General features: G+C 48.6%; 1 protein-coding gene across 1 annotated transcript in view; it reads left to right on the top strand.

Annotated features, from left to right (window-relative positions):
• Positions 1 to 3641: 3641 nt before the first annotated feature.
• Positions 3642 to 13621, top strand: part of LOC129714121 (ras and Rab interactor 3-like) — a 28038-nt gene continuing 18058 nt past the window's right edge. Inside the window, 4 exon segments of the mRNA XM_055663605.1 lie at positions 3642 to 4181; positions 8078 to 8270; positions 9233 to 9341; positions 12364 to 12436. Coding sequence (XP_055519580.1) covers positions 4132 to 4181; positions 8078 to 8270; positions 9233 to 9341; positions 12364 to 12436 — 425 coding nt within the window. The 5' untranslated portion in view covers positions 3642 to 4131.

Genomic DNA, 13621 nt, shown 5'->3' with positions numbered 1-13621 from the left:
GTTGTGTGAATTTGTGGAATTCCCTGCCACAGAGGGCAGTGGAGGCCAAATCACTGGATGGATTTAAGAGAGAGTTAGATAGAGCTCTAGGGGCTAGTGGAGTCAAGGGATTATGGGGAGAAGGCAGGCACGGGTTATTGATTGGGGACGATCAGCCATGATCACAATGAATGGCGGTGCTGGCCTGAAGGGCCGAATGGCCTACTCCTGCACCTATTTTCTATGTTTCTAGAATGGATTACCACAACCACATACATCCTGCATAGAAAATAGAAAATAGGTGCAGGAGGAGGCCATTCGGCCCCTCGAGCCAGCACCATTCGAGCCAGCCAGTCTCCATTCAGACTTATGGAGATGAGGCATCTACAGTACTGATCAAGTACCTTGTACATTTAACAACCTGGTCGCTCCTGTAGCTGAAGCACCACCTGCCTGTTGTCCACCGGCACAAGTTGGGTCACCTGCCTCGATTCGATGCTTCAAGTGACCCACCGAGGCAGCACCTGCAAGGAACGCCCTCCAGCGTGCGTGGGGAAACATCGGTCCCATGGATGCCTACCCCAAAGATCTCACCTGCCTGGTACAGACTAGGGGAGCCCCCAGCTCTGGAAGGACCACCCGATACCCACTGGGCAATCAGTGGGCACACAAGACCCCCGAAGTGTCCGGAATAGAGAGTGCTGCCCATCCAATACATCGGGGCAGCGCGTACAAACATCTCCATTCTTTCTAGCTTGTTGGATACTCAACTCCTCTTCCGTTTGAGTCTGGGGCAGGTTTGGTCTCTGTGGGCCCACCGACCTCTGCTTGATATCAGCGCGGCTGTTCGGGCTATGGGGAACCTCCCTGTTCTTGACCTGGTTGTTGGCGGGGTCTGTGCCACGGGGCCTGTGCCACCTGCGGTGGGAGGCAAGGTTGGCCTGGCAGCTGAAGATCTTGCCGCAGTCCCAACATCGGTATTCCACCTGGACTATCCCAGGGCATCTGTGTCGGGCCAGGCCAAAGCAGTCGGGATATTCATCCCCACACAACTGGCAGACAAACGCTCCCAGGACATCACCGCCCCATCTCCTCCCCTCCTCGCCTCCTCTTGCTTGCCTCTCCACAAACCTTGGTTCCTCCACCAACGGGTCCACATTCCTCTGTACCAGTGCCTCGGGGTGTGTTGCCTTTGTCGTTGACTGAAGTGTACCAAGGGATGGAGGTGGCACAATCTCTGTGGTCAGGGCTCCAGTGTTGGGCTGAGCCCCGTCACCTGGAACTGGGAATCCAGCGGTGGATGCATGTTGGCTCCAGAATCTCTCTTCGTTGCCTCCCCCGGTTTGCTCTGCTTTCCATCCTCCCAACAAGGGCCACGGACAGGGACCACTCTCAACACAGTCGCACCCCACGACTTGACTCCCTGTCCGTCCGCTCTGTGACCTCCTCCTCTTCCTCTTGACCAGAAATCCTCTGGGCATCTCGTCGGGAAAGATCTTCCAGCAACAAGTAAAAAAAAAAAGCCCCCAAGTTGAAAACTCGGGAAGACCAGTTTACGAGGTCGCTGCTGCTCCAACCTCTCTCCGAGTGCCTCTTGAATCCTGAACGATGCACCAGCTTCTGAATTAGCACCTGCCCAATTAACACGCTGAAGGAACGCGGGTACTTCTGATAGGAAGAGGCCAATTCTGATGTGTAGGATGACAAATCATCAGCGCTATGTTAATGCTCTGCTAGCCCTCTGTGGACGCGAGGCAGAAGGTGCTAGCCTTTAGTGAAATATATCAGCTAACATCAGCACAAGAACATCTGTAAAATAATTCAACAACTGAAACTCCTATGCTGGATGATGGGATTTGAATCTTGTTATTTATTCATGGATGTGGCGGTGTCTGAAGTCTGAAACATAGAAACATAGAAAATAGGTGCAGGAATAGAGGCCATTCGGCCCTTCGAGCCTGCGCCGCCATTCGATATGATCATGGCTGATCATCCAACTCAGTATCCCGTACCTGCCTTCTCTCCATACCCCCTGATCCATTTAGCCACATCTAACTCCCTCTTAAATATAGCCAATGAACTGTGGCCTCAACTACCTTCTGTGGCAGAGAATTCCACAGATTCACCACTCTCCGTGTGAAAAAAATGTTTTCCTCATCTCGGTCCTAAAAGATTTCCCCCTTATCCTTAAACTGTGACCCCTTGTTCTGGACTTCCCCAACATCGGGAACAATCTTCCTGCATCTAGCCTGCACAACTCCCTTAAGAATTTTTGTAAGTTTCTATAAGATCCCCCCTCAATCTTCCAAATTCTAGCGAGTACAAGCCGAGTCTATCCAGTCTTTCTTCATATGAAAGTCCTGGCATCCCAGGAACCAGTCTGGTGAACCTTCTCTGTACGCAATGGCAAGAATGTCCTTCCTCAGATTAGGAGACCAAAACTGTACTCAATACTCCAGGTGTGGTCTCACCAAGACCCTGTACAACTGCAGTAGAGCCTCCCTGCTCCTAGACTCAAATCCTTTTGCTATGAAGGGTGCTGAAGAAGGGTTTCGGCCCCATTCCCTTCGCTCCATAGATGCTGCCTCACCCGCTGAGTTTCTCCAGCATTTTTGTCCACCAGCATTAATTACACCTCCCGACTTATCCCTGAGCTAAGGGAATATTTACGAAGAGAGGATACATAGTGACACGGCCTCTCACCACTGGAGATCTCAGTTCAATCCTGACAGGCAAGATCAGGATTGAAGGTAGACAAAATTGCTGGAGAAACTCAGCGGGTGCAGCAGCATCTATGGAGCGAAGGAAATAGGCAACGTTTCGGGCTGAAACCCTTCTTCAGACTATTTCCTTCGCTCCATAGATGCTCCAGCCCTTCCTCACTCCCGGCCATCTTCTTGTATGGACCAGCCCCCCATCCCCATCGCCCCCACTGTTTGAGTCGCTGTGTTTTGATCCCATTCACTTGACTAAGATGCTCTATTACAATATTCCCACTGGCAGATCCTCTATCAGTATTGGTTGAACATTTTTACTCCACAATGACAGTGCACGTGACAATAAACTAACATGAACTGAGGAGGAGGGAGAGGGGAGGGAGAGGAGGGGGTGGTGAGGGTGGAGGGGAGGGAGGGGTGGGGGGGGGGGAGAGGGAGGGAGAGAGGGAGAGAGGGAGGGAGAGAGGGATAGATAGATAGATAGATAGATAGATAGAGATAGATAGATAGATAGATAGATAGATAGATAGATAGATAGATAGATAGATAGATAGATAGATAGATAGATAGATAGATAGATAGATAGATAGAGATAGAGAGAGAGAGAGATAGAGAGAGATGGAGAGAGAGAGAGAGAGAGGGACTAGAGAGAGAGAGAGAGATAGATATATATATAGAGAGAGAGAGAAAGAGAGAGAGACGGGATTACAGGGAGAGAGGCAGATTGGAGATTGGAGTGAGTGGGATTGGGAATTGGAGATAGGAAGGGTTTGGGGATTATAGGGAGAGAGAGGGGGATTGGAGACTGGAGGGAATGAAGGAAAGACCGGTCACAAGTTGATGATCCTGAATTATGAGCGAGTTTTTGTGGTCTCCCCCTGGATCAAGGAGAAGACTCCATGTCTGAGAGGAGCAAGGGCTTCTAGTGTTGTCTGGAAACCCAACTCAAACCATCTTTAAATTGGGTCACACAGTTTGTCTGTCCGTGCGCCCATTGGCTGGGGAAACAGAGCACGGAGTGAGGTGACCACATTCGCGCTGTTTGTGGTTCAGTCTTGAACTGTTATAAACTCAGCTCACAACAAAACCCGGGCTCGAGTGGATTGTCGAGAGAGAGAGAGAGAGAGAGAAAGCAGCTCCGGAAATAACCTCATCTGCAGCAGCAGCAGCAGCAGCAACAGCTTAATCTAGGGACCACCTCATGAACCGTTCCTGCTTCCCAACCTACCACCTTCTGGCCAATCCTCGGATCACCAGCCTCTATTGACGGGCAGAAAGATTTTGTCCGAGATTTCCCTTGTATCACCTCCTCCCCATTCCGTGGTGGCTGGGTGTGTGTGCGTTAGTGAGTGCAGGAACAAGAGAGACTCGAGGCACAGCATGGCCTGGCCAACAAGCCACCTCCGTGACTAGAAGATCCGTCTGGACAAAAAAAATGCTGAGAACATCCATCCAGGATACTACAAACTCCGAGGAACAAATGAGGTAGGTCTCCGAACTTTCCTCTCTATCCTTGCAATTGTGCAGAATTTGTAGCATGGAGGCAGGCCATTCGGCCCACCGCCCAACATAATCCTATCTTCAACTCGTCATATATCTTCTTTCTTCTTCCCACCCCCACATCAGTCTGAAGAAGGGTCTCGACTTCGCTCCATAGATGCTGCCTCACCCGCTGAGTTTCTCCAGCATTTTTGCCCATCTTCTCTGTCAATGTTGGGATCTTGGGATGAATGTGACTCTCGTGTCCACACCAACCATCCAGGAGAGGGATTTCTCTGGAAGTTCCTGTTGGATTTTTGATGTACTGTACCTTTACAAGTGGAAAAAACCTTCCCTGCTGCCACCTTACGAGACTCTTTCACGTGTTCCTGTCTAGTGGCCCTTGTATCCATGTTGTTAGTGCATCTTCCCCAGCTAACAATGGTCTATTCTGGACTCCACCCTTCCCGAGGTCATCTGTTGCTGGTCCTCTTTTGTCCTGGCTCTCTCTATCTTTAAGTCCCACCCAAAATGTCACCTTTTCCTTTTTCTACAGAGATGTTGCCTGACCCACCGAGTTCCTCCAGCATTTTGTGTCTGCCTTCGGTATAAACCAGCATCTGCAGTTCCTTACTACAGGAGATCACATGAATAGTGAAAGACTTGGATAGAGTAGATGAGTGGATTATTATCTGAATGGTGGCCGATTAGGAAAAGGGGAGATGCAGCGAGACCTGGGTGTCATGGTACACCAGTCATTGAAAGTAGGCATGCAGGTGCAGCAGGCAGTGAAGACAGCAAATGGTATGTTAGCATTCATAGCAAAAGGACTTGAGTATAGGAGCAGGGAGGTTCTACTGCAGTTGTACAGGGTCTTGGTGAGACCACACCTGGGGTATTGCGTACAGTTTTGGTCTCCTAATCTGAGGAAAGACATTCTTGCCATAAAGGGAGTACAGAGAAGGTTCACCAGACTGATTCTTGGGATGTCAGGACTTTCATATGAAGAACGACTGGATAGACTCGGCTTGTACTCGCTAGAATTTAGAAGATTGAGGGGGGATCTTATAGAAACCTACAAAATTCTTAAGGGGTTGGACAGGCTAGATGCAGGAAGATTGTTCCCGATGTTGGGGAAGTCCAGGACAAGGGGTCACAGTTTAAGGATAAGGGGGAAGTCTTTTAGAACCGAGATGAGAATTTTTTTTCCCACACAGGGAGTGGTGAATCTGTGGAATTCTCTGCCACAGAAGGTAGTTGAGGCCAGTTCATTGGCTATATTTAAGAGGGAGTTAGATGTGGCCCTTGTGGCTAAAGGGATCAGGGGGTATGGAGAGATGGCAGGTACTGGATACTGAGTTGGATGATCAGCCATGATCATATTGAATGGCGGAGCAGGCTCGAAGGGCCGAATGGCCTCTACTCCTGCACCTATTGTCTATGTTTCTATGTTTCTATGTTGCCTGACCCACTGAGTTCCTCCAGCATTTTGTTTCTGCCTTCGGCATAAACCAGCATCTGTAGTTCCTTACTACAGGAGACCAAATGAATAGTGAAAGGCTTTGATAGAGTGGATGAGGAGATTATGTTTCCACTAGTGGGAGAGTCTAGGACCAGCGGCCACAGTCTCAGAATTAAAGGGCGTTCCTTTAGGAAGGAGCTGAGAGTCAGAGTGTGGTGAATCTGTGGAATTCCATGCCATGGAAAGGCTGTGGAGGCCAAGTCAATGGATATTTTTAAAAGCAGAGATAGATAGATAGATTCTTGATTGGTACACGTGTCAGGGGTTATGGGGAGAAGGCAGGAGAATGGGGGTAGGAAGGAGAGATAGATCAGCCTTCTTCAGACCCATTCCTTCTCTCCAGAGATGCTGCCTGTCCCGCTGAGTTACTCCAGCATTTTGTGTCTATCTCGGGGATGATGGTTAGACTGTCTTGAAGCACGTTCATCAAAATTGACAACTGCAGGAAATGGCCCCAGCCTGTATATTACAGAACACATTTCCTCCGCTCAGAACTAATCGCCTCTATTATGTGACTGTTTCACGCCTCCAACACCCGTTGCTGCACAGCTCACTGAACCTACAAGAGATAAAACTGCACAAACTACAACATATTTGACACCATGTGTGTGCCAGGGTTGGATTTCAAAGTCCTTTACCTGGGGGGATGGATGTTGCTTCTCAGCAGATAGGAACTGAAGGGATCCATTGAAACACAAATAAGTAAAGGACAGACAGACTGTTGGCGAGGTAGCCATTGCTGGCGTCTCCCCATGGCCCCTGACACCCGTACCGATCAAATATTTGGGGTAGTGGGTGCCTGGCGAAGGCAGAAATATTAGTGGCATTTAAGAGGCTTTCAGATGGGCACACGGAGATAAATAGATGAGATTAGTTTAACATAGAAACATAGAAAATAGGTGCAGGGGAGGCCATTCAGCCCTTCGAGCCAGCACCGCCATTCATTGTGATCATCGTCCCCAATCAATAACCCGTGCCTGCCTTCTCCCCATATCCCTTGACTCCACCAGCCCCTAGGGCTCTATCTAACTCTCTCTTAAATCCATCCAGTGAATTGGCCTCCACTGTGCCCTCTGTGGCAGGGAATTCCACAAATTCACAACTCTCTAGGTGGAAAAGTTTTTTCTCACCTCAGTCTTAAATGACCTCCCCTTTATTCTAAGACTGTGTGTGGCCCCTGGTTCTGGACTCGCCCAACATTGGGAACATTTTTCCTGCATCTAGCTTGTCCAGTCCTGTTATAATTGTATATGTTTTTATAAGAACTCCCCTCATCCTTCCAAACTCCAGTGAACACAAGCCTAGTCTTTTCAATCTTTCCTCATATGACAGTCTCGCCATCCCAGGGATCAATCTCGTGAACCTGCGCTGCACTGCCTCAATCACAAGGATGTCCTTCCTCAAATTAGGAGACCTGACATTGGCATTGTTTTTCAGCACAAACACATGGGGCATATTCCCGCACTGCTCTGTATGTTCTGGGTAAATATTTGTGCTGGAGAGTCTAATGTGGGTTTGACTGCTGAGTTAATAAACGTGGAGATAAAAACATGACCCGCAGAGCAGGGGAACACGAGGGAGAACTCTTGAATTACGTCGTACAGTGGGACAGGCCCTTAAGGAGGAAATAATGATGATATCCAGTAAGTGCAAATGGAACTAGAAAATACTATGAATCATTGGATATATTTAAGATGGAAATTGTATATTTTTGGTCGGTTTGGGTTATGGGCAAAGTCACAGTCAGATTAGCCGTGGTGACACAAAAAACTGCAGATGCTGCAATATTGAACAAAGACCAAAGTACTGGAGTAACTCAGCTGGCCAGGCAGCGTCTGTGGAGGGAATGGGATGGATGGGCAGCATTTTGGGTCGAGACACGAGTCTGAAAGATGGTTCCCGACCTGAAATCCTCCCCTGTCCATTTCCTTCCACGGATGCTGCCTGACTCGCGGAGTTTCTCCAGCACTTTGTGTTTTTGCATTAGGTGAGGCGCACATTTTCCAGAGTGTTTCGGTCGAGGGGTTCTCCCTCAAGAGTTCTCCCGAGTTCTCCCCTGATTCGAGCTCGTGTAATGTACGTAGCGGGCACGTGGGAGCTCGTGGATGTCACGTAGCGGCTCGTACGAGTAAAAAGTAACATTTTTCCCATCGCGAGTATGTTTTTACTCGTGGACATTTTTCACAGTGTTGAAAAATACGTCACGATTTTACCGGATTTCCATTACTCGTACGAGCCGCTACGGGGCATCCACGAGCTCCTACGTACATTACACGAGCTCGAATCAGGGGAACACTAGGGAGAACTCTTGAATTACCTCGTACAGTGGGACAGGCCCTGCCGTTCTTTCACCGCCCGTAACATTCTCACGTCGTTTCAGTCCCTACAGCCCACAAAGGCAACTGTGCAATGGAGGATATCGCCGGCCTTGGCAGGAGGAGAACCAGGGCAAGCCAGCGACTCCAGCTAAACTCAGTCTGTTCGACAAGCTGCTGCTGTCCCACCAGGTTTGGCTGCAGCTGGGAGTCGACCCGGAGCAAGTCAAGGAGATCCTTAGATGCCAGCCCGCCGGGGTAAGTCCACCGCGTGGCCAATTCACCAAGTCCCTGACTCTGGGTAGCCTGCTGCACTGGAGTAGGCCATTCAGCCCATCATGCCTGTGTTAGAATAGAAAATAGGTGCAGGAGTAGGCCATTCAGCCCATCATGTCTGTGTTAGAATAGAAAATAGGTGCAGGAGTAGGCCATTCAGCCCATCATGTCTGTGTTAGAATAGAAAATAGGTGCAGGAGTAGGCCATTCAGCCCATCATGCCTGTGTTGGAATAGACAATAGTTGCAGGAGTAGGCCATTCAGCCCATCATGCCTGTGTTAGAATAGACAATAGTTGCAGGAGTAGGCCATTCAGCCCATCATGCCTGTGTTAGAATAGACAATAGGTGCAGGAGTAGGCCATTCAGCCCATCATGTCTGTGTTAGAATAGACAATAGTTGCAGGTGTAGGCCATTCAGCCCATCATGTCTGTGTTAGAATAGACAATAGTTGCAGGTGTAGGCCATTCAGCCCATCATGTCTGTGTTGGAAGAGACAATAATCCAACCTAACCCCACCATCGGCTGGTGACCCAACAGATCACGGTTCCCCAAGTTCATATTCATAAGTGATAGGAGCAGCATTAGGCCATTCAGCCCATCAAGCCTACACTGGCATCCAATCATGGCCATGGTAGATAGATTCGGGATTAGTACAGGATGTCAGGGGTTATGGGGAGAAGGCAGGAGAATGGGGTTAGAAGGGAGAGATAGATCAGCCATGATTGAATGGCGGAGTAGACTTGATGGGCTGAATGGCCTATTTCTACTCCTATCACTTATGACCTTATTACCTAAATGTTGTCCCTTTTATCCTTTATATCCGCACTGTGGCAGCATGGTTGCATACATGTAGTTCTTTCTTTGACTGGTCAACAAATGAAAGTTTTTCACTGTACCTCAGTACACGGAACTAAGCGTTTTATTATCCTCTGTATCTCCAGGCATTTTTGGTTTGGAGTAATAATGGTGGGAAGCATAAGATACTGACAGTTCGCCTGGACCACCAGACTTGTGAGACAGAGGACTTTATTGTCAAAGAAAATGGTTCAGGTAAGCTCACCTCAATGACTACCTTGCCCCAGGGTCCTGCAGGGGCTAATGAACACGATGCAGACACTAAATGCTGAGGTAACTCAGCAAGTCACAGAGGGCAGTGGAGGCCAAGTCACTGGATGGATTTAAGAGAGAGTTAGATAGGGCTCTAGGGGCTGGTGGAGTCAAGGGATATGGGGGAGAAGGCAGGCACGGGTTATTGATTGGGGACGATCAGCCATGATCACAGAGAATGGCGGTGCTGGCTCGAAGGGCCGAATGGCCACCTCCTGCACCTATTTTCTATGTTTCTATGGTGGCGCAGCGGTAGAGTTGCTGCCTCACAGCGCCAGAGACGTGGGTTCGATCCTGACTACGGGTGCTGTCTGTACATGGAAACATAGAAACATAGAAATTAGGTGCAGGAGTAGGCCATTCGGCCCTTCTAGCCTGCACCGCCATTCAATATGATCATGGCTAATCATCCAACTCAGTATCCCGTACCTGCCTTCTCTCCATACCCCCTGATCCCCTTAGCCACAAGGGCCTCATCTAACTCCCTCTTAAATATAGCCAATGAACTGGCCTCAACTACCCTCTGTGGCAGAGAGTTCCAGAGATTCACCACTCTGTGTGAAAAAAGTTCTTCTCATCTCGGTTTTAAAGGATTCCCCCCTTATCCTTAAGCTGTGACCCCTTGTCCTGGATTTCCCCAACATCGGGAACAATCTTCCTGCATCTAGCCTGTCCAACCCCTTAAGAATTTTGTAAGTTTCTATAAGATCCCCTCTCAATCTTCTAAACTCTAGAGAGTATAAACCAAGTCTATCCAGTCTTTCTTCATAAGACAGTCCTGACATCCCAGGAATCAGCCTGGTGACCGTCTCTGCACTCCCTCTATGGCAATAATGTCCTTCCTCAGATTTGGAGACCAAAACTGTATGCAATACTCCAGGTGTAGTCTCACCAAGACCCTGTACAACTGCAGTGAACCTCTCTGCTCCTATACTCAAATCCTTTTGCAATGAAAGCTAACATACCATTCGCTTTCTTTACTGCCTGCTGCACCTGCATGCCTACCTTCAATGACTGGTGTACCATGACACCCAGGTCTCGCTGCATCTCCCCCTTTCCCAATCGGCCACTATTTAGATAATATCGGCCACCATTTAGATAATATCGGCCACTATTTAGATAACGGAGTCTGTACGATCTCCCCGTGACCTGTGTGGGTTTCCTCCGGGAGTCTCCGGCCTCCTCCCACACTCCAAAGACGTGCAGGTTTGCAGGTAGACAAAAATGCTGGAGAAACTCATGGAGCGAAGGAAATATGTGACCCTTCGTCAGACTGGTTTGTGGGTTAGCATCTCTGTCCCTAGTGTGTGTAGGATGGTGTTAGTGTGCGGGGGTCGCTGGTCGGTGCTGACTCGGTGGGCCGAAGGCTGTTGTTACTCCTCCCCCGCGTGCACTCCTCCCCTCTTCCTTCGAAGTAGGGGCATTTTACAGAGGGCAAATTAACCTAGAAACCCTTTGGAATGTGTGGGGGGTGATCGGAGCGCCCGGAGGAAACCCACGCGGCCACGGGGAGAACGTGCAAACTCCACGCTGACAGCACCCGAAGTCGGGATCGAACCCGGGTCTCTGTCGCTGTGAGGCGGCGGCCCAACCCGCTGAGCCACGGTGCCCTGAGCTAACACTCCCAGCCCGAATGAAGCTATCCCATTGTAAATTACCAGCCAGTAATCCTTGTGAATGATTTAAATCTGACTGAATTATTATTTTAAGATGATAAAAATCTTATTTTTGAAACATTGTCAAATTATACTCGTAAAGGGAAAATTTTAATGCAAAATAAATGGAAAATTAGTGAGAAGAGTTATGAAATGATGACTATCTCTTGTACAAGATGACAAGGGAGGCGTTACCTGCATTCACATTAACTGCACCGTGGGTGGAACAAAGAATACAGATACTACGTGTGGTTCAGGTACCTGAAGAGGAAGTTAACTCGTGTAGCTAGGAAATAATTTTATTCCAAGTGACTAATGTAATCCAAGATGTAGATGGTACAAAAAAACATGTTATTGTAAAACCAGACAAAAATGTGCAGGAAGGAACTACCGTTAGAGAAACAGGCCGCTCGGCCCATCAGTCCGCGCCGATCAGCGACATTAACACTGTCGTACACACACTAGGGACAATTTACATTTATACCATATAACCATATAACAATTACAACACGGAAACAGGCCATCTCGGCCCTTCTAGTCCGTGCCGAACACTTACTCCCCCCTAGTCCCATCTACCTGCACTCAGACCATAACCCTCCATTCCTTTCCCGTCCATATATCTATCCAATTTATTTTTAAATGATAAAATCGAACCTGCCTCCACCAATTCCACTGGAAGCTCATTCCACACACAGCTACCACTCTCTGAGTAAAGAAGTTCCTCCTCATGTTACCCCTAAACTTCTGTCCCTTAATTCTCAAATCATGTCTTCTTGTTTGAATCTTCCCTACTCTCAATGGGAAAAGCTTATCCACGTCAACTCTGTCTATCCCTCTCATCATTTTAAAGACCTCTATCAAGTCCCCCCTTAACCTTCTGCGCTCCAAAGAATAAAGACCTATCTTGTTCAACCTTTCTCTGTAACTTAGTTGCTGAAACCCAGGCAACATTCTAGTAAATCTCCTCTGCACTCTCTCTATTTTGTTGACTTCCTTCCTATAATTGGGAGACCAAAAATGTACACCATACTCCAGAATTGCCCTCACCAATGCCTTGTACAATTTTAACATTACATCCCAACTTCTATACTTCTACACCAAGCCAGTTAACCTACAAACCTGCACGTCTTTGGAGTGTGGGAGGAAACCGGAGATCTCGGAGAAAACCCACGCAGGTCACGGGGAGAAAGTACAAACTCCGTACAGACAGCACCCGCAGTCGGGTTCGAACCCGGGTCTCCGGCGCCGTGACCCGCTGCGTCACCCGCTTGTCCCAAATGATCCCAAATTCATTCTTGTTTTCCATGCAGTTTATTACCTGGAACATTCCTACCTGGGATTCACCAGCATCTTCCAGCTGATTGGCTACTACTGTGTTAGCAGGTGAGTCTACCTGCATGCCTGCAGTTCAATGGTGGGAGTACCTTAGCCGGGGTACCTTACCTTGGTCAACATGGCCGGGTTGGGCCGAATGGCCTCTTTCCATGCTGTATGACTCGGTGATTTGAAGAGATCGTTGATATGGAAGGATCGGAGGGAAAGGGGGATGATGAGAAAGGAAAGATTTAACAGGAACTATTTCACCTCGAGCATGGTGGGTGTATGGAAGGAGCTGCCAGATAAAGTATTTGAGACAGGTACTATATAACCACATTTAACAGACACTTGGACAGGTGCATTGATGGAAAAACGTTTAGAGGACTATGGGTCAAAAGGAGGGACTAACTTAGATGGAGTATTTTGGCTGGCACGGACGAGTTGGGCCGAAGGGCCTGTTTCCGTGCTGTATGTACAGAGTATTTTACCCAGAGTTGGGGAATCAAGAACCAGAGGGTACAGAACACTGGTGTAACTCAGCGAGGCAGGCAGCATCTCTGGAGAATGGTAGGAGACTCGAAACATCACCTATTCCTTTCCTCCAGAAAGATGCTGTCTGCTCCCCTGAGTTACTCCAGCTTTTTGTGTCTATCTTCGGTTTCAGCCAACATCTGCAGTTCCTTCCGACACCAGAGGTTGCGGGTTTAAGGTGAGGGGGGGGGGTTAATAGGAAACTGAGAGCAACGTTTTTTTACACAAAGGGTGGTAGGTGTATGGAACGAGCTGCCAAATGAGGTAGATAGGATGTCCTGGTTGGATTGCGCCTAGGCTAGGCCCAATGTTGTGGGAGGTATGGGGAGAAGTCAAGAGATAGGGCTCTTAAGGAGATAGGGCTCTTAAAGATAGCGGAGTCGGGGGATATGGGGAGAAGGCAGGAACGGGGTACTGATTGGGGATGATCAGCCATGATCACATTGAATGGTGGTGCTGGCTCGAAGGGCCAAATGGCCTCTACTCCTGCACCCATTGTCTATTGTCTACTCAACTCCTCGTGTTATGAAGGCCAACCCATCTTGTTATGATTGGCTTTCTTCACTGCCTGCTGCTGAACCTGCAAGGTTACTTTCTGTAAAACACCTGATCAGGGCAGCACTTGGCATTGAAAGTCGAGTTACTGTAACATGGACCGCTATTAGCAAATGTTAGCACCTCACCCAATCTGCATTCACATCATGCATACCGCATATACAG

The sequence above is a fragment of the Leucoraja erinacea genome, chromosome 38 (assembly GCF_028641065.1).
Source record: "Leucoraja erinacea ecotype New England chromosome 38, Leri_hhj_1, whole genome shotgun sequence".
Taxonomy (NCBI): Eukaryota; Metazoa; Chordata; class Chondrichthyes; order Rajiformes; family Rajidae; genus Leucoraja; species Leucoraja erinaceus.
Note: the sequence above shows the minus strand (reverse complement) of the source record. Positions and strands in the feature narration are given on the sequence as shown.